Source organism: Pteropus medius, unplaced genomic scaffold (assembly GCF_902729225.1).
Source record: "Pteropus medius unplaced genomic scaffold, Ma_sr-lr_union100, whole genome shotgun sequence".
NCBI classification, from domain to species: Eukaryota; Metazoa; Chordata; class Mammalia; order Chiroptera; family Pteropodidae; genus Pteropus; species Pteropus medius.
The window spans coordinates 45,928,482-45,948,101 of NW_024344378.1; the positions used below are offsets into that span (position 1 = coordinate 45,928,482).

General features: G+C 51.7%; 1 protein-coding gene across 1 annotated transcript in view; it reads right to left on the reverse strand.

Annotated features, from left to right (window-relative positions):
• Window positions 1-10,119: 10,119 nt before the first annotated feature.
• Window positions 10,120-19,620, reverse strand: part of SPOCK2 (SPARC (osteonectin), cwcv and kazal like domains proteoglycan 2) — a 32,304-nt gene continuing 22,803 nt past the window's right edge. The window contains exons 7-12 of the mRNA XM_039872070.1: window positions 18,380-18,494; window positions 17,875-17,994; window positions 17,197-17,415; window positions 15,708-15,770; window positions 14,101-14,238; window positions 10,120-13,955 (exon numbers count right to left, since the gene is read on the reverse strand). Coding sequence (XP_039728004.1) covers window positions 13,810-13,955; window positions 14,101-14,238; window positions 15,708-15,770; window positions 17,197-17,415; window positions 17,875-17,994; window positions 18,380-18,494 — 801 coding nt within the window. The 3' untranslated portion in view covers window positions 10,120-13,809. The remainder of the gene's footprint in view (window positions 13,956-14,100; window positions 14,239-15,707; window positions 15,771-17,196; window positions 17,416-17,874; window positions 17,995-18,379; window positions 18,495-19,620) is intronic.

A 19,620-nucleotide genomic window follows, 5' to 3' on the forward strand; every position in this document is an offset into this window, starting at 1 on the left:
GCCCCAAGAGGCACTTGCGGCTGCAATGTTTACCCCAAGATAACAAATCATAATTATTAAATACTGATCATCTATAAATTTCTGTCATATTAGGATTAGAGACAAGTTATGTGTAGAAATAACTCCAAGAACAGTTTTTATATTTTGTTTTCACATTGAAAACCAGTCAGATTTGCTTCAGCCTCAAAGAGTACATTTATGTAAAATTAAATTAACACTGGCAGCGAGCTCCATTTTTTTTCCTAAACGAGAAATGGGTTAAGCTACTCAGTTTGTGGTCATTTATTACGGCAGCCCTAGAAGACTAACATACAAACCCCAAGAAGTCCTTACCTTTCCACAATATCCCCTAAACGGGCCTCTGCTCTAAAACTTCAGGGATGGAGAGCTCACTACCTCCCATCTGAATGATGGATTAATTGTCGGAAAGTTCTTTCTGCTAAACCAATACATAACACAAATAACATAAAATCAGATTATAGTCAGTAAAGAGTGGAGGAAACCAAGGCTTAAAAAGAAACAAATCCTTGATGGTTAGTGGGATCAGGGAAGACTTTGTGGAGGAGGCAGCTCTTGAACTGGGCCTTTAAGAATGATCAAAACAAGCAGAAACAGGTGTGGTAGTAGGCGTGTTCCAGGTGACAGAACAGCGGAAGACCCAGAAGTAGGAAAATGTGGACCATATACAGAAACATTTATTCATCCCTTCTATGAATATTTATTCTCTGAGCAGTAAGTAGTGAGCTTAATTAGAATGGCAGTGTACAGCTAAGTGGGATCAGTAGGTTGGAATTAATAGTGAAGAGTTTAAATTTTTAAAAATCTTGGGCTCTCAAGCATGCTAAGTAGAGCATATGATATTTATCCACATGCCTGGGTTTTTTTTTCTTCAAGCTAAACTACTCCATTCTCCTCTTGAATAGAGAGCTGTCGGTTTTGTATCTTTCCAGGAAGCTTCCATGTGTCCCTTCCTCTGGTAACAGACCCATGTGCTGGTGCAAGGATGTCATGTGATCCAGGCCTGGCCAATCACAGCCCTCCATCTACCTGGCAGCTATAAGGGGTCTATAGGACTCTGGGAGCAAACAGCTCTCCCTCTGCTGAGGCAGCTTGTTCCCTGCTGCATGGAGAAGGCCCATCAGGAGTCAGAGAGAATGAGGCTGACAGGTGGAAAGGAACAGAGTAAAGTGAAGAAGAGACATGGCCAACACAGGCAGAATCCTAGGGGCATTAACCTCACAGTGGCCGTCCCCGAGGCCTGGTTCCTAGACTTCTTCCTTCACTTCCAAGTGCTGTCCCAACATTCTCCCTCCTTCTAAGAGCCAATAAATTCCTTCTCCGTCTGGGCCAGGCTGAACTGGGTTTCTTCCGCTTATAACCTAAGGGTCCTGGATGACATGATTCTGCTACCAAACCCCTCCCTGCAAAAACAGCCAAATAGAGCAAAGGAGGATAGTGCCTACCCAGGCCAGCAGCCCTCTCTCCACTTCAGAGAGGTCATTCCTCTGCATCTCTGGTGAGCATGGGAGCAGTTGGTGCTGATAAGGTGACACTGAAAAGGCACAGGGGTGTGAATCCAAGTAAATTGCAGATAAGGGCAGAGAAGATAACAAAAGAAAGCCTCTCTGTGATATTTCCACCTCAAAAGACACACACTTCCACCCTTAGAGAGTCGCTCCTGTAGGTTAAAGCTCCTTTTAAAATATAAGCTGGAAGAGAAGTTCAGGAGGCAGAAAGTAGGCCAATTTGCCCCCCAAATCAATATGCCTTAGATGATGCACCAATTTACTAAAACAACAAAATTACCAAAAACTTGTTTAATTAAATTTAAAGTTTTCAGCAATTCATATAAAATATTGACATTCTGGTTTCCAACAAGAAACAGTTGGGCTTGGAAGCAATTTGCAGAAAGTTTCTACAGGAAAGGGTAAAACCGTTCAAACAACTGAAGAGAAGTGAAACTCTAATGGTGATAGACAGCACCAGGAGTGAGGATAAGTATTTTGCACAAGTGTGCTGTTAAGGTTGAACTGGGACAAGATACCAGGATTCCAGTAGACAGATGTGACAAGAGATGATCTGTGCCCATAAGGAAAAACCCTGTCCCAGGACATAGGCCTGCATGAGGCCGGTGAGGAACAGAGGTAGCTTGATCCTCTCTGCCTAAGGAAATGGTAGGGAGACATGATGTTTGAGCTGGGTTTCTAAGGAAGTGTAGGAGTTCACCGGTAAAGGGAAATTTTCAGGTGGGGGTACAGCCTAAGTTAAGGCTCTGAGGTATAGAAAGTGGAAAGGAAAGAGAAAAGATGCTGGTGAAAAGTACGGGCCAAATCACCAGACTTTGAAAGCTAGTCAAAAGGAACTTAACTTTCACCCTGTGGGTAATAGGGAGCCACTGAGGGTTTTATGCAGAGGAAGGAAACTGTCCTGTCTCCATGGCTGTTGTAACAAAGATGAACCAGGAGTGCTAGAAGGGGGATCGGAGGGGAGTGGTGGAGCTGGAAGACCAGGTCGGAGGCTGATACAGTTGTCCAAGTGATAGATGAACAGGCTGAGCTGGAATTCATTCATTCAACATGTAATTATTGATCTTCACCTGACTAGAGACAGGCGTTAGCCCAGGTGATCACTGCTGGGGATTCAACAGTGGGTAGAAGTTGGGTGGCCACGAGTGAGGCAGAGGAAGAGTATTCCAGACAGAATATGGGGATCTTGAAGTGGGGAAAAAGGCTCTTTTCAGGCATAGAAGGAAGAGCAGTGTGGCTAGAGCCTCATAACTGAGAGGCTGGGAGAGGCCAAAACCAAGGCTGCAGTGGAGCTGAGGCCAGTCCTGCAGGATGTTGCCCTTCCACATTTATCTCTGCCCTTCAAGGCCAGTGCAAACGCCACTTCCACCAGGAAGCCTCCCCTGATCACTGACAGATTCCCCTCTAGCCTCTCCCAGCTCCTTGCCACTGTTACCAGGATGACTGCTGGAGCAGTTTCTGGCCCAGAGTGGACACTCCGTAAACATTTATTGAGTGAATGACTGTTTGAAAGAAGGAAACAATTGGTGTGAGGAAGGGGGAGTGGGGTGGAGTAGCAGAGAAGCCAGAAAGCTGGTGACCTGAGGGGACCAGAGTCAGCCAGGGCAATAGTCAAGATGGTGTTTTTATGACTTCAGGTCACAATTTGGTGAGCACGCAACCAGCATTTTAAAAGAAATTAAATAGAATTAAAATATTAGAATGCAGATTGCATAGTGTTAGCATTGCTTCATGAAGCCTTGTTCTAGTTACACGCACACAACACAAGGTAAAATCTACTTCTTTCAGTGGTCACGGCAAGAAAGCTTGAGACCTTCAAGTTAGGATATAGATTTGGCTCTTGTATCAGAGATCAAAAATAACAATGGTTTGAACAAAATAAACATCTATGTCGCTCTCCCTAACAGTCAGGCCTGAGCAGCCCCAGGCTGGAATGTGACTCCAAAGCAGGTGGGGCCCAGGCTCCTTCCTCCTGGTCCTGCACGAAAAAGACGGAGCCGCTGTGTCCGTGTTCCAGCCGTGGGAAGGGGGAATTCTGGCAGAAGGAGATGGGAGAACAGAGCCTCTTCTCTTGAAGGCCACACAGGGAGTGGAATCAATCGCTTCTGCTCACATCCTTCTGTTCACCAGGGAGTCAGTCACACAGCTATGTGGAGCTGCAAGGGATCTGGGAAGTGTGGCCTTTGTCTGGGTAGTCAAGTGACCAGCTAGAAATGGGAGGTTCTGTTGCTCTAGAAGGGGAAAGTGGATATGAGGTCCTCTAGTGGCTTCTACTCCAGCCTTGTTTGAAGCACTGCTAGGAATCCATGGGCTTTGGGATCTCTTGCCTGGGCACACAAGCCTTGGAGACCATATGCCAGGCCTTCCTCCCCAGGGTAGGAAGACCCTCGTCCACACCCTGTGTCATCTCTCTGGACACCAGTGGCTGGCTCTCAGAGGCTCCCCATGCTCTTTAGACTCTGTGAGCAGTGAATGAGATGAGCCAGGTGAGTGTGGCCCACAGCACAGGGCCTGGCACAGAGCAAGCCCTCGGTGGACTAGGCCATCTACATCATGGTTTCCCCTCCAAACCTGCTCCTCCCCCTTGCTTAGCTCAGTTAACTGTCTCACCAACCCCAGGAGCCCAGACTAGAAGCTCCCAACAGCCAACAATTCACAAATACTCTTCATCCTGCACCCAAGGGACCTCTCTCTTTTGCAGGATCCTAAGAAAGATGAGATTAACTATGCCACTTACTGACCTAAGAGGTTCCTGTGTGGGCTTCCCCAAGACCACCCCCAGGTTCGATGATTTGCTGGGACTTTCGCAGGAGCCCATAATAGTCACAATTGATATCTATTATAGTAAAAGGATAATGAACAAAATTGGCACAAGGAAAGGATAGAGGAAACTAGGCACAGGCTTCCAAGAGTCCTCTCCCAGTGGAGTTACACAGGACACACTTCATTCCTCCAGCTGTGGCAACACATGCAACATTTTCTACTAGGGAATCTCGTTAGAGACCCAGCACCGGGGTGCTTATTGAGGCTGGTCATCTAGGCACTCCCTGCCTAGTACATACCAAAATTCCAGACTCCATGAAGGACAGCAGGTGTTCAACATGAGCCATACAATTTACACAGACGATTTGGGTACAGTGAGCCCCACTCCTCAGGGAACCATGGGAACCCTCCTGAAATCCAAGTTCCCGGACTCCAGCCAAGGGCTGAGCTTGAAAGCAGGCCTTTCGAAGGATGGTTGTCTCCGGCCTGCTGTGCTAAACCCGCTCTCCACGGTTCCCAAAGAAGGTGGCATTTGACCTGGGCCTTGAAAGTCAGGAACAACATCGAAAAGACAAAACCCTGACAGGTTGGCCCCAACTACATTTTTAGCCTTCATCCGAACTTCTTCCTGACCCCCAGTCATAACACACACCAGATTTGAGTAGCAACAGCCCCCTTTGCACAAGACACACCCCTGCCAGAGCGACACGTTTCCCAGCCCTCCCTATTGTCGCAAGGCCCTGTCACTCTTCACAGTGAATTTGCAACCCTGGGAGAGCCCATTTCTGTACCAGCCAGAATCACACTTAGATGTGTGTGCTTATGAGACCATCTTCTCAGTTAGTCTGTGGGGTCCCAAGGCAGGCTGGATCTTATTTCTCTCTGCTTCCTCTTTCTCACCACCCAACTCCCTTTCTCCATGCCCTGATAAGCATAAAGCCTTGTACCCAAAAGGGGCTCAATAAACTCAACTGTGTGGAACTTCCCATCGCCACGGGTCAAGGATGGTGTAGCTCTGAGGAAGCAGCAGACTGGACGAGCTCTGACACCACTGGGATTTGTTGATTCCTAGATTCTCTGAGTCCAAGAATCTTGGATTCAGCGTGTCCACCTGAGTCCTGAACAAGGTTGGCTCTGGAGCCTGGCACACGGGCAGAGGGGATGGACAAGGAGCAAAACCAAAGAGACCCAGTTAGGTGGAGTCCAGAGCCTGCAGGCGATGGGTTGCAGGAGAGAACAATGAGGAGCCCAGCATCACTCTCGGCACCTGCGTGCTGCTCAGGACCTCAGCTGGGCTGCAAGTAAAGAGAAGCCCTCAGCCCTGGCCCAGGGCCTTGCTCAGTGGATACGGGTCCCTTCTGGCTGATTCTGAGGCTCCTTGGGCAGATATACTTCACGTTTAGCAGCTACACATTGCCAGGCCCTGGGCTGGTCCCCCAGGCAAGACAAATGTTGGAGGAGCCAGCTGGGACCAGCTGCCTGGCATGGGTTTGGGGAGGAGGTTGGGGGTGGGATGAAGGAAAGGCTGCCCAGCTCGGGGTGAAGTCTCCGGTGGTATCTGTCACTGACCATAAACGTGATTGAGAGGAAACAGTGCAAGGAGGGGTCTCCTCCCCTGCCAGGGTCCAGGGAGCAAATGTTTAAGACAAACGTCCCACCCTCTCACTGTGTGCTCAGAATCAGGAAGGGATAGGAGGGGAGAGCAAGAACCTGAGCCTGTGGGTCCTCCCAGCCTTCTCCAGAGGCCTACTCACCTGAGGGAGAGGTGTTGAGGCTGCCCAGGCTTCTAGAGACGCAGCACGAAGAGTCATAGAAGCTCTTCCCGTAAGCAGCCCGAGGCAAACTCTGAAAATGGTTTGCTTTTCACTTGACCCAGAAAACAGCACAGCATCGTGCAAATTGGAAGGTTCAAATCTTCGTGTTCACTTCAAGAATACCTGTGAAACTGCCAAAGCCATTAAGGGCATATCCAAAAAGCCACCAAATATCTGAAGGATGTCACTCTCAGTGTGTGCTATTCTACCATTACGATAGAGTTGGTAGGTGTGCCCAGGCCAGACAGTGGGGCTGGATGCAGGGTCGGTGGCCCAAAAAGAGTGCTGAATTTTTACTGCACAGGCTTAAAAATGCAGAGAGCAGTGCTGAACTTAAGAGTTTAGATGTAGACTCTTTGGTCGTTGAGAACATCCAGGAGAGCAAAGGCTCCAGGATGCAGCGTAGAATGTACAGAGCTCATGGGCGGATGAAACCCTGCTACTGAAAATGAGCAGGTGGCTCCCAAACCAGAAGAAACAGAAAAAAAACAAAAACTTATGCCCCAAGAATAAATTCAGCACAAAATAAATGCAAATAAAAGTTTTTTAAAGAGTTATATCAGGTGGCAGCTCAGAGCATGACCCTTGGTGCCTGTAGCCTGGGTTCAAGTCCCAGCTCGGCCACTTACTCAGTTGTGTTCTCTTTGCCACCCATGCCCTCAACCTCACCATCTGTGAAGGGGGAACAAACAGTGAGGGCTTGTCACAGGCGGTCATGTGACTGGTTTCCTCATCCATAGATGATGAGGGTTGTTGCAAGGCTCAGATGAAATCACATGTGGGCAGGCTCTGGCCTGGCCAGGCCTGAGGTCAGTATCTGCTCCAGCCACTTGTGTTAGTGACATGACCCCTTGACCTTGGTCCCCTTGGCCCCACATGGCAGCATGCTCAGGCTAAAGGCAATGGTGCTGGCCTCTTTCAGCCTGTTTCTCCAACTTTAGGAAGCACCATGCTGCACAATCTGGCCACAGCCTCCAAAAGTTCCAAGCATCCCCTTGCCTGGACATTTTGCACCTCCAAATGTCCCAGACAGAAGCACTTGGTTGTTTGACCTTCAGAAAGATGGCTCCTGTCGCTCACATTCCTTCTCCAGTGTTCTCTTTAAAGCAGTTAATTTTCTTTGCAAATGTGTGAACCCTTGGGGTTAATTAGAGCAACTGTGGAATGTTAAAGGAGAAGGAAATCCTGAACCTGACAGAAATTGATTCCTAGATTCACATCTTTGCACTCTTTCATAGAATCACAAAACTGTGTGATCTAGTCCAATCCACTGGTTGTACAGGCTGGGAAACTGAGGCTCACAGAGCAGTGCTGACCCAAGTCTGGAGGCAGAGCTGGGCAAATCCAAATGCCTGCCCTTTTTCCGGGCTCTTCCCCCACGCTCGTGCTCCCATCCACGTTTCCCAGTGACTTGTTTGTGAAGGCACAGATTCTGTGCGGTATTTACTTTCTCACTGTGGGAGTAACACCAGGAGTGACAGCAGAATGTGGGGGCTGACACTGGAGTCATCCAGACCTGGGTGATACTGTGGCTCCTCCGAGTACAACCGCAGGAACCAAGGTCATCCCCCGGAGATGTAGATGTCTCCTGTATGACCGAGGGCGGGTGGGTAATAATACCTGCCTCATGGAGTTAAGAAGATGAAACATAATGTAAAAAGCACGTAGGGTGTTGATGGGAACATGCATCATTTGTGCTTTCCTCCTCTTCCTCATCTATTTTGCTCAAAAATGAATTTTAAAAAGTTGTTTTGAAAATTTGGAGTTTTATTGTTGTTTGCTTCTTTGTTCTTGATCAAACCCACGACCTCTCCAAGCCCCCACTGAATGTGTGAGGTCAGCCTTGGCGTGGGGCCCGGGTGGCAGGTGGGGAAGGCTGGTTCTGGTCCTCTGTACCCTTGTGGGTTTGCATGCAATTTGCCTTTTATATTTGTTCTCAGGCCCCAGTCATTCTCCTGAGAGCAGTAAATTTATAGTCCCTGTCCCCAGGAGGCAAAATCCTGAGGAAAAACAATGTGCCAGAATGAGGTGGCACCCACAGCACAGGAAGAGGGTGGGAGGACCGGTACTGAGGGACCACATCCGGGGGAGCAGTGGACAGTGGTGCTTCCTGAACGGCTGTCAGCACATGGGCTTGTCCCCGGCAATGCTCTCTTTGCTGCTAGCCCTGGGAACTAGGGATGCCAGATATGGTGACAATGGATGTATTGTTCCAGAAGCCAGGCCCTGCCTGGCCTCTAATTCCCCATCACCTGAACAAATGTTGATCACTGAGTGTAAACTCCAACGTTTCCCTGCAGGTTGAGGATGCTCACTCAAAGGCTTCCAGGCTGCAGCCTTCTCAGGAACTGATACCCAGGCCTGGCTTGGTGATTGACAAGATGCTGGATGAAAAAATAAAATGGAAGCCCTCCTGCTTGGGAACTGCTGGAGCTTCCTGCTCCCGCTCTTGGACTGGCCTGCAGGCCTCATACTGCCCCCACCCAGAGATAAAGGCCCAGTCCTAGCTCCTCACAGGCTCATTCCTGCCCTGGCCTCTTGCGCATCCTGTCCTCACAGGAGGGACACACCCTGCTTCTGTCTGCTTAGCATGATGGCACACATATGGCTGCACATTAGCATCACCTGGTCACAAATACATTGATGCCCGGCCCCAATCCGGAACAATGAAATCGGAATCTCTGGGGGAGGAACATGGGGACCTAGACTCCCCAAAATGATTCTAACGTGCAGCCAGAATTGAGCCACTAGATCACTCCCACCTACCCAGGACACTTAGCTGAAGTCCCATGCCTCCAGGAAGCCTTCCTGAACTTACCCCATACAGGTGACCCTCCTCCTCTGAGTGCCTGTGGGCCATATGAGTGAGAGCACAATAACTGGGCACTGATGGCAGCCTGCTTTGTATCAGATGGTAGACAGGGAGCAGAATCTAGACTTAGCCCCTTGCTAGCTGTATACCCTGGGTCAAGTTACCAAAACTCTCTGAGACTCAGTTTCCTCATTTGCAAAACGGGCATTAATAATAGTACCTCATAGGCTAATATGCTTCCACTGACAGACTCCAACCTCAAGCCCACTTCTACCCCCAGGGGTCCTCCATTACCAAAACCATAGGCTCCCACAAGACCAGTGAGTGAACCAGTTCCCAGGGATCTTCATCCCCATCCCCACTCACTTTCTCCTTCATCCTGTGTGCTGGGAGCAACTCGTCAGCAAGATGCATCCCTCCTCACACTTCCTTCCAGGGAGACTCCTGAGCCTCCGCAAGTCTGACCTTGCAGGTGGCCATGAGAAAAACAAAAGGCAGAAAACTACCCTGCACCGCCTCCCACCGCCCCAGGAGCCCCTCCCTTAGGATCTGTTCTGGCAGATGGGCAGAGCCTGCCCCGGCTATCGGCTGGCACGGGGGCACAACTAGAATCTTGTACGGTGCTTCCACTGTTCAGAAAGCACTTCCACAGGTTATTTATTATATGTGTTCCTTGTGAGATGGGCTCTTCTCTCCATCTGCCAGATGACTTGCCCAAGGTCACGGTTAGCTCTAGGGCTAGAGTTGAAAGTATCAAGAAATTGGAAATAGAAATGTCCAAAAACTGGCGAAATGATTAAGTTCATCAGAGTACATCATATTGTGGAATACTATGTAACTCTTCAAGTCATGTCTTCAAATAATTGTAATAACATGGGGAAAGGTTCATAATAGGTTAAATGAAAAAAAGCAAGACAGAGTTTGATTTCTGCTTGGTGATACGGATGTATTTACTGGTGAATATATAGACAAATATAGATTGCGTATATATTTGCAATAATACCAAAAATATCTGTAAGTTGCTCCTGGTCCTCCCTCAGTAGGTCAGGCCCCTTCTCCCGGCCCTGCCCTACCCATGGTCTCCTGTGTGAAGGTGAATAAGAGGCACCTGCCGACCAGGAGTCTATACTCTGGGACCTCATCTGTGAATGCCATTTCTGTGAAAAATGATACCAAGGGGAAGAATCAGAGTATTGCCAGTAGGTGGTGTTTATAAAGTTTTTATTTTCCATTTTCTTAAAAATAACATTTGATTTCCTTTATGCATGTGTGGAGTGTACTGGTTTCCTTAGGCTGAGTAATAGGCAGATAAAGACAACAGGAGGCAGGGTCCCCAAGTGGAGGCGGGGGCTGGGGTGTGAGGGGTGTGAGAGGTGGGGGGCACAGGGTAAAGGGAGAGGGTGGGGTGATCCATGGGACGCTTGAGTGCCCATCAATGCACACACACGGTCTAACACTTTTTCGATTTTTTTTAAAGACATCTAAAATTACTGAGAGATACAATTTCAGCACTTAAAATATACAGACGGAAATCCAAGTACTTGAACACAATTCTTAACTCTAAGCTCAGTTATTGCACATGACACAGTTTAAGTAGCTTCAGGCTATAAAGCAGTTTGCTCTGTTTGGGACTTCCTTGGGATGCCTCAAGTCCCCTTTTGCACCCCCAGTGGCTCTTCCCTTCGATCCCTGCCAGCCCACAGCCTCATGATGATGCCAGGTGTCAATGGATTAGCCATTCATTCTCCCCAAGGGCTGAAGGGGAGGCTTTGGTGAAATGGAGGGTTCCCATGTTGATCCCAATGAACTCACCCACTCATAGGTGAATTGGAAGCAGATGGAGCTCATGAAAGGCTGAGTAGGTGGCCTGCCCACTAAAACCAGGCAGGCTGGCATGAGGAGGGAAGGATGACCACCGACCCCATGTGGTCACAGCCCCAGCAGTCATGACGGACGCCCCATCCCTCTCATTAGCATCATCTCCCTCTCCTTCCTTCCTGAGCTCCATACCACATCTCCTCCCCCATCACCCCTGGACCCTCTCTGAGTGGTCTCTCAAGGCACATTTGTTCTCTCCAACTCCAACCTGCCCCATCTCAGACACACCCATCTCTCCCAGCACCCATGGGTAAGGAGGCCTTGGGCAGCTCCAGAGCCAGGCAAGAAACTGTTCTTTTAAATTTTTGGTTGAGCTCTTTTCAATGCAGCCCTAATTTGGCTGCCTGCCTAAGCCAGGGGAACGGGGGCAGGATGGAGAGAGGACATCTAAGGAGAGGGGCATGGGAGGGCCTGGGTGGCAGGCAACTTAGTGAAGGGCACAGATCTGAGGAGCTGAGGAAGGACCACCCTGCGACCTTGCTCACGAGGAAGCCTGCTGCTTCTCTGATGAGAAGCTGCTTGGAGGCCTTCGGCCTGCTGGGTACAAGCTGCTTTGTCTGGTTTGGGGGAACCTCTGTCTCAAAGAGTGGGATGAAAAGCAACGTGGGGGCTTCAGAGGCAGGGCAAGGCTGGAGCCGAGTCCCACCAGGGTCCACTTCAAGGCCTTTTGCTTTCTTTCTACAATATATTTACAAGGTCGTAAAAACGTGCACCCCTGGGAGAGGAGGGTAACAGTGAGAGGAGAGGGGTGCCCCTTCCTCCCTGTCCTCCCACCCCGGAACGCCCCAGGATCCTCAGCTGCCGCCCCAGGACATTCCAGAAGTCTGAGCTGGGGCAGAGGGAAGAGACAGATTTCAATCCTAGCAAGAGCAGGGAGTTTCAAGTAGCTCCGAGTGAGAGAAGCGGCTGCTCAGAGAGCAGAGGGCTGACATGAACGACATTTCCCTGAACTGAACTGAACTGAACTGAGCCGGAGACCAGAGGGAGGAGGCGGGAAGACAGGGAAGGGGAGCGTGGGGAGGCGGGACACGGGGGATCTGGAACAGCGCGTCACCTTAATGGTCAGAATTGTGCTGCAGAATGAGAAGCAGTTTATGGAGCTAACTGGAGTTTCATTAGTTCCTCCAAGAGAGGAATTGGAAGCTGTGGATTCCAGAGTGGAGTTAAGGGGTGGACTAGGCGAGGTTCTTCCACAAAGTTCAACAGAACAGCGGATGCTGCAGAAGCCGGGGAGAGCTAGGCCGGAGCCTCTCACAGGAACCTCGCCATGTGGACCCCATACTCTGCCAATGCAGAGTGCCCCTCCAACCATCCTAGGCCCCCAGGGATGGACCTTAGGCTCACACTCAAGTGCACGTGCAAACACTCACTCACACACACACACACACACACACACTCTCACACTGAACTCAGCATGTGCCAAAGGGCAGCTGTGGCCTGCGTCTGTGTAAGAAATGCTTCACCAGTGCTGTTAAGGTATTTGCTTCAACAGGGAGAACTGGACAGATTGGGGTGGGGGTAGGAGAGCATGGGTACCTTTTCACCTACCCCAGCTTCCGCCTGGTAGAGATTTGGGGAACAGTGAGGTGTGGCCTCAGGGGCTGGCTGCCCCAGTCCTATCTCCTCTGACTTTTCACAACTCCAGAATACTTCAGAGCTTAGAGAAGCCCCTCCACTACAGCAGCCCTAGGGGACCCTCAGAAGGGACAAAGAAAACCCCAGCGGCTGAGGGGAGTGTGGTTGGAAATGGCCCATGGCACAAAAGTGCCTCCTCTGGAGGAGAGATGGAGAAAGGTCAGGTCTCCGAGGTCAGGAAGGTTTCAGGTTTCCACTGTTCCTCCTCTACAGAGTCTAAGGGACAACCATTTCCATAGGCCTGGGTGGAGCATTTATTAAGCACTGGAGCACTTATTAAGGGGTCAGGGAGGAGGTGGGCGCACACGCACACCCTAGTCAAGACCCAGGTTCTTCACCTGCTGCTGAATGCTCAGGCTCCCAGAGTGGACCAGAGGACTCCAGCAGGGGAGACAGGCAGGTGCGGCACCCCATGTGGCCAGGCAGAGCTCACCTGCATAACTACCCACTGCCTCCAAGGGAACAGCCCTACCTGAGACCCACAGAAAGAGGCTAGACTGTTCCTGGTCTGGTATTCAGGGGTGCCCTGCCTCCACCCCTAAGAGCTCTACCTAGATTTGCAATGGCAGACTCTCCTCCACACCCCACTCCACCCACAGGCGGTGTGGCAAGGCCTTCCCCTGCTTCTCAGCTTGTGCCCCGAGCTCCCTCTTGGCCATCGCCAGTCACACTGGCGTATATTAGGAGAGTTTCTCTAGTGCTGGGGAGTCCAGCAAAAGAAAAGAGCTTGCTGTGGTGGGTGTGCACACCCATCTCACCAGAGGCTGGTGGGCCTTTTACAACCAAGTCGGCCCAGCTTTGGGAGGGCCCCCAGCCAGCAGACAGCTACTTGCCCTCCCTTCTCAGAGACAGAGACGTGCCCACAGGCCAGAGATTGACCCCAGAAGAGGGAGGAAGAAGGGCAGGCAGGGGCAGGAAGAGGCAAGGCCGGCCAAGGGTAGCAAATCAGGACAGGGGTATTAGGGCAGGCCTGGATGCAGCTAGGGGAAGTAGCTAGGGGGGCATCTCATTTAATCAATTTTCACCTTGCAGTGGATATATATGTGTGAACATGTGTATTTTAAAATCAATAAATGGAAAGAAAACAACAAGAAGGCCAAAGGGGCCCTTGAGTGACTCACTCTGCTAAGGGCAGTGTGGACCAAGGACACATTTGTCAGAGCATGCTACGCGCGCGCGCACACACACACACACACACTCACTCACTCCTGGCCACACAAGTGCCATGCACACTCACACTTCCAGTCCTCCCTGTTGGAGCCAGAGTCCTTCCAACTGTATTTTCTGAATCCATTCGTAAGCTGCCTGCTTCTGTCCAGGTCTCTGCTGGCCCGTCCCCCGGCTGCAGCCCCCTGGCCTGGCATGGCCCCCCGAGGGCCGTCTACCAGATGTAGCCTCCGTCGTCCGCCTCGCCTGCCTCGCCCTCCTCCTCCTCAGCCTCCTCACCCGCTTCCTCCGTCTCCTTCTCCTCCTCGTCCTCCCAGCCGACTCCGCTCCCAAAGTCCCCTGAGAAGCCCACGATGTCGTCTGTGAGGTAAACAAGCCGAGGGCAGGTTAGGACCCTGCTGGCCACCTCCCAGCTGCCAGCCGGGAATCCTGCCCACCAAGCAATTCCCCACTCAGGCCCTCCCAGGTGCAGGCTGAAGCCCCCATGCTGCTGCCCGGCCCTTACCACAGTCAGGGCTCCCGTGTGTGCGGGTGCCGGTCAGCTCCAGGCCCAGCTGGTCCACACACCAGCAGTCACCACTGCTCTGGTCACACTGCATCTTCCGGTAGTAGCCATCCTCATCACAGCTCGGGATGAAGACTCCTGGATGGGACAGGGCCCGGCAGGGTCAGAGCAGGGGCCTTCAGGTGTGGGCTCTTTGGAAAGGCAACCCTGGAGCCTTAGACATGAGCAGAGGTCCAGACCCCGCCAGTCTGGGTACCAACTACCCAACAAGCCTGGATGCTGGTGTTTCTTCCAGCTCCACTGACCGGAGATAAGAAAACCCACCTTCCTAAATGACCTGTTCCAGCCCCATGATGGCTCCTATCCACTTCTACCACTTCCTCAACCCCATGGCCCGAGTCTTGTAGGATGGGCAATCCGAGCTCACTGTGCTCAATGCCTTCCATCCACAGCTGCTCCTCCCGCCTGGCTGCCCTCTGCAGGCAAAGCCCAGGCTTCTTCTCTCAGCCCCTCTGACTCTGACCTGCCTTCAGGACCTACCCACTTTCCCCCAGGCTCCAGAATAGCTGCAACTTTGTCCACTCAACAGACATCTTCTGAAATCACTACTTTGGGGGACCCAGAGATAGACTCTGCCCACTTAGGGGGCAGGGTATTGAGACACACATAGAAATAATACCAGCACCATAGGACGGGTGCCCAAAGGCCCACAAGCATGCTCAGAATACAGACCAGAGAGGATTGTGGTGGCTTTCTGGAAGAAGTAGCACTGAAGTCGACCCCTGAAGGCCACTGGGCTCGGTCAATATGGCTTTGAGGTTCGGTTCCAGTGTTTGGTTTCACATGTGCTAGTCTCATCGGCCCAGTTAAATGCCAAGCTGCTCTCAAGGATCTGCCTCTCAGACCTCTGTCCCCTCAACCATAATGCTCCAGTCACATGGGACCTTTCTTTCTGCTCCCCCAAGAACCTCAAGTGTTTTCCTGCCCCCAGCTCTGCACCTGGCTGGCTCATTCTCAAGTCTTCCCTTAAACGCCAGGTCCCTAGAGAGGCCTTTGCTGAGCCCCAGGCTAACTTCCGTCCACCTCCACTCCCTCACACCATAATATATGCAAGCTGCAGTTGGTAGTTATGTCTTTTTTGGTGTGTCATGTTTCCCCAAATAGCCTGTATGCTTTCTGAGGCCAGGGACCAAGTCTGTCTTGCCCATCAGTTTTGACCTGGACTGGGTTAGTTTCTTGTCTCCAGGCCTGGCTCTCAAGTATCTGCTGAGTAGTGAGTGGCTGCTGTGGAGGGGCCCCACTCAAGCTTTATACTTGGCCTTGCTGAAATGAACTGAATGGAGGGTTCTAGGAACCTTCTGTATCCCAATCTCCAGCTTTAGCATGGACAGACAAAAATCGGTGCTTAAAACACATGTACTGAGGGGCTGGTTGGGAGACCCTGCCTCACCACAGTGATGAAAACAGGAAAGGAGTTTCCCATTCCTGTCTTCCTAAGCCAGTCTCCTCTGGGCTCAGCGTCCTCCCTAATGCCCAGGAGCTGGAGCCTCTAGTCTCAAAGGGACCCCGGGGCACCCCCTCCCTGCCTCCTCCTCTGAGCAGCTCACCTGGCTTCTTCTTAGCAGCCTCCTGGATCTGGATGCGCTCTAGCTCCACCAGGCAGGGGGGTTCTATGGGGAGAGAAGCAGACTCTGATGGGGGCTGTCCTGTGGTGCTGGCAGGACTCACTGAGCCCCTCACCTCCCACTCCAAGGCTTAGAAACCCAGGCAGGGGACACTGCGAGATAAAAATACCCAGGCTCGGATACAGGGCCACCCTACAGTGGTGGTAGTGGTGGGGGGAGATGCACTGATCCCTCTCAAGTCCCAAAAACTGACACAGGGACTCCATGAGATAAAAACACCCAGGCTCCAATCGAGAGAGGCCATTCCATGGCTATGGGGTAGGCTGAGGTCCCCAAGAAGCACAGGGTTCTCTGAGGGTGTAGGAGACCCATGGGATGAGTAAACAGGATTCAAAAGAAGAGTGAACGCACATAGTCTGCAGAGGGAGAGGCGCCAGGGAGAATATAAAACCAGAGGAGATTTTTGATGAAAGCCTGAAAATAACTGGCAGCCAACTCTAACTTGTCTGTGACCTTGAGAAGTCCTCTAGCCCTTCCCAGCTGGAGGCCTGGCTGATGGTAAAATGAGCTCTGTTCCCAGGCTCCTGCCCAAGAAGGCTGCTGTAGAGAATCAACAGAATGAGCTTCCGAGTAAAAGCGCAGAAGTGACGCCGATAGCGGAAGGCTAGGCAGTTAGGGGCAATAAAACTGACCAAAAGACCTCGCTTGGCACAGGGATTTGTCATTTACATGGTGCTCTGTACCCAGATTTTCTCAGTTCACCCTCAGAAGTGTCTCTGAGGCGGGTATTGTTGTCTCCCAATTCAGATGAAGAAACAGAACTAGGAAAGGTTCAGTTACCTGCCCAGGGTCCTGAGCCAGCATATGGCAGAGGCCCAGCAGAAGCCTAAGCCTCCATGACCACTATGGAGCCAGGCAGGCGCCAGGGCCTACCTCAAGCGCCGGGCCAATCAGCTGACCCTCAGAACCGGTTTCCTCATCATGACAGTTGCCTACATGATCTCTAAGCACATGTCCAGCTGTGGTTCAGGGTAAATAAAGCTAGCAAGTGATGCCATTCCTCTAAGGCAAACGATTACCTACATGATCACATATTTGGGGCAAATAATGTGAAATGCGCCCAGAAGTGGAATCATCGAGAAGCCAATGTAGCTTTAGCTTCAGGATCCCTCATCCTAAGTCCTCCAAGCGTCCCTAGTATGTTACATTTGTATTTTTAATACTCTTTCCTAAAGAAGGCCTCCACAAGTACGTAAGCTTCAGGACCCACATAATCTGGATCCGCCTTGGAGCCTGCCAAGTAAAGGAGTTACAGTGTTGGCTTCGCTGACAGCGTACAGGAAGTGGGTGAACGGGGAAAGTTCTGGAACTAGGGAGGTAGCCTGACGGGCCACTCCGACTCTCAAAGAGAGCCTGGAGTGAGGGGCAGAACCCAGGAGGGCCAGAGGCCCTGGTGAGGGGCCACACTCACTCTCCCTCCAGAAGCAGAAGCACCACTCAGCGGTGGAGACACGGCCGTCCTTGTAGGTGTCACAGGAGTTGAAGAAAGGGCGGATGCAGACCTCGTACTTGTCCAGATTGATGGCGGCCAGCTCTGTCTGGTCCAGGAAGAGATCGGCACTGGTGTCCAGCTTGGAGAACATCCAGCCAATAGAGTCTTTGCAGCTGGCCCCCAGGCTCTTGTCCAGGCCTGGGGAAAAAGCCAAAGTTCCGACATGCTCAAGGTAAAGTACTCCATCCATCTGTCATCCATCTCTCCACCTCTCCGTCATCCTCAGCCCTCTGTTCAGGGTCAGGGCAGCTCGGAATCTAAGCATGGGGGTGAGAAACTCAAGAATGGCCAAAGGTCCATCCCTCTGCCTCTACCTAGGACTGCACCTAAACCATTCAAAACCCTGTTTGAAAGACCTTCAGGAACAATAAAGCCTTATCTTCCTTTGGCTACCAATTTCAGGGTTTAAGAAGTTCTTCCTACTACCCAGCCCAAATCCCTCCTCTCTGGTTGAAGCCTGCTGCCCCTTGTTCTAGGGTTTAGGCTCTTTTAAAGGCTCAGAGTCTGGTAGGAGGGAGCACAAGGTTGGCTGGCCCCAGTGCACACCTGTCTTCCCATCTCCCACCCTCCTCCCAGCAGAGCAACTGGCTCTGGTACCACTGGCTGGGCTGGCTCCACTGCTGGTTGAGCCGTTCTGCTTGGAGTTCTCATGGAGGAGTTGGAACCAGTCCCGCAGCCGATCCCCCAGGTCAGCCAGGTCCTGACCTGTGCAGGTCTCTGCAGAACAGGGGGTAGAAAGTGAAAGTGGGTAAAGCAGCAAGCATGACCTCAGCTTAGGATGCTGCCCTACAGGCCAAGAGGCCAGGCAGTGGACAGGGATGCTATAGGGAAGGGAGTCAGAAATCTCCCACTCTCTCCCCTCTTCTTCCTCCCCGTCACTCACTAGCACTAAAAACAAGCACAGGCTCCCTGTGGCTGAGGCCATAGCCCTCTGCTGTGTTAACCAGGCCCCCGCAACCCCACAGGTCCCTCAGGCCTATCCTTGTTTGCACTCCTTCTCCCTTGCCACTCTAAGAACCTCTCTTACCATCCGGAGCCTGGCAGTAGTGAGACCCCTCACCCCCACACCCTCACCTGGCTGTAGTCCTGCGTTCCTCATTACCTGGTTTGCCATCGGTGGTGGAGGTGACAGTCTGTTCTGTGGGGCAGGGGCAGGGGCCCTCACATTTCACCATCAGCTGCTTGCTGCTCAGGCACGCCTGCTGCTCCAGCTTACACTGCATGAGAAGAAAGGTCACGCTGGGTGATGGGGACCTTGTACCTGGGGCACCTACCATGGCAGCCACACCTGCCTTCTCCACTGGATACAGGAGGACAGCGCCCATGAACCGCCTGGAGGGGCCCACCTGGTTCCTCCGGAGGCTGCAAGTACACAGTGTAAGGGGCGGCAGGCCCAGGAAGAGGGTCCTAGCAATCGAAGGCTCCCATGAACTGTACTCTGTGCCAGCCTGCCCTTTCTGCACATTTTTCTTTCCTGGGATACCTGTCTCCCCACTCCCTCACTCCAGACCCACCTCCCATGTTGGCTGTTGCCCACCTCCCTCCTTGTCCTCATGGCCTCTCTTCCTGCTCACCACAGTCCCTTGGTCCCTGGGTAACTGACTGCTGGCCCCCTCCTTCGATGGCCTTCCCACCATGCTCGGTTCTCTTGATAACAAACAGCTACCTGCTACTGTACATCTGCTAATTCCCAGGCCTTTACTAAAAACACTCGGTTGCAGTTGTTAGCTAAAGCCAGCTGCTGAGAGGGGCTCATCCATTCCTTGCCCTTAAAGCATTTTCCCTTGGTGGCATCTGGTTTCTCCCTGTGGGGTGACCGCTAATGAGAAGCGGGTTGTAGCATTTTACAGCATTATCTCGCTTGGTCCCCTTCAGCTCTGTGAGGGAGGAATTGTGTTTCTTGTGCTCAGCAGAGAACATGGAGCTCAAATAGGGACTCGCCCAAGGCCACAGGGTTGGGATGGAAGCCAGACCTCTCAATGCCCTCTACCTCTCCACAGGGCAGTGCCATGACCCTCAGACCACAGCTTCCTGCCCAAACCTCAGTGTGCCCTTGGGCGTGTGACACAGCAGTCTTCTCCTTATCAGGCCGCCTGTCTCCTTTGTATCCCTCCTGCCTCCTCACTGCAGCTCCCCGCTCAGCCTCCTGCTTATACTCTTTCCCCTCCCTTTCTTCTCTTCTTCATCTCCTCCCCAAGTTTAATCACAGCCAAGGAGGGGGGGAGACTTTCCTTAAATCTGCATTTCACCCCCAAAGGGTTCTTAAGCCCTAGAACCCAACCCAAGCTAACAGTCAGTGCCCTCCAAACACCAAGCAATTCCCAACTCCTCGTTGCTAGCAGA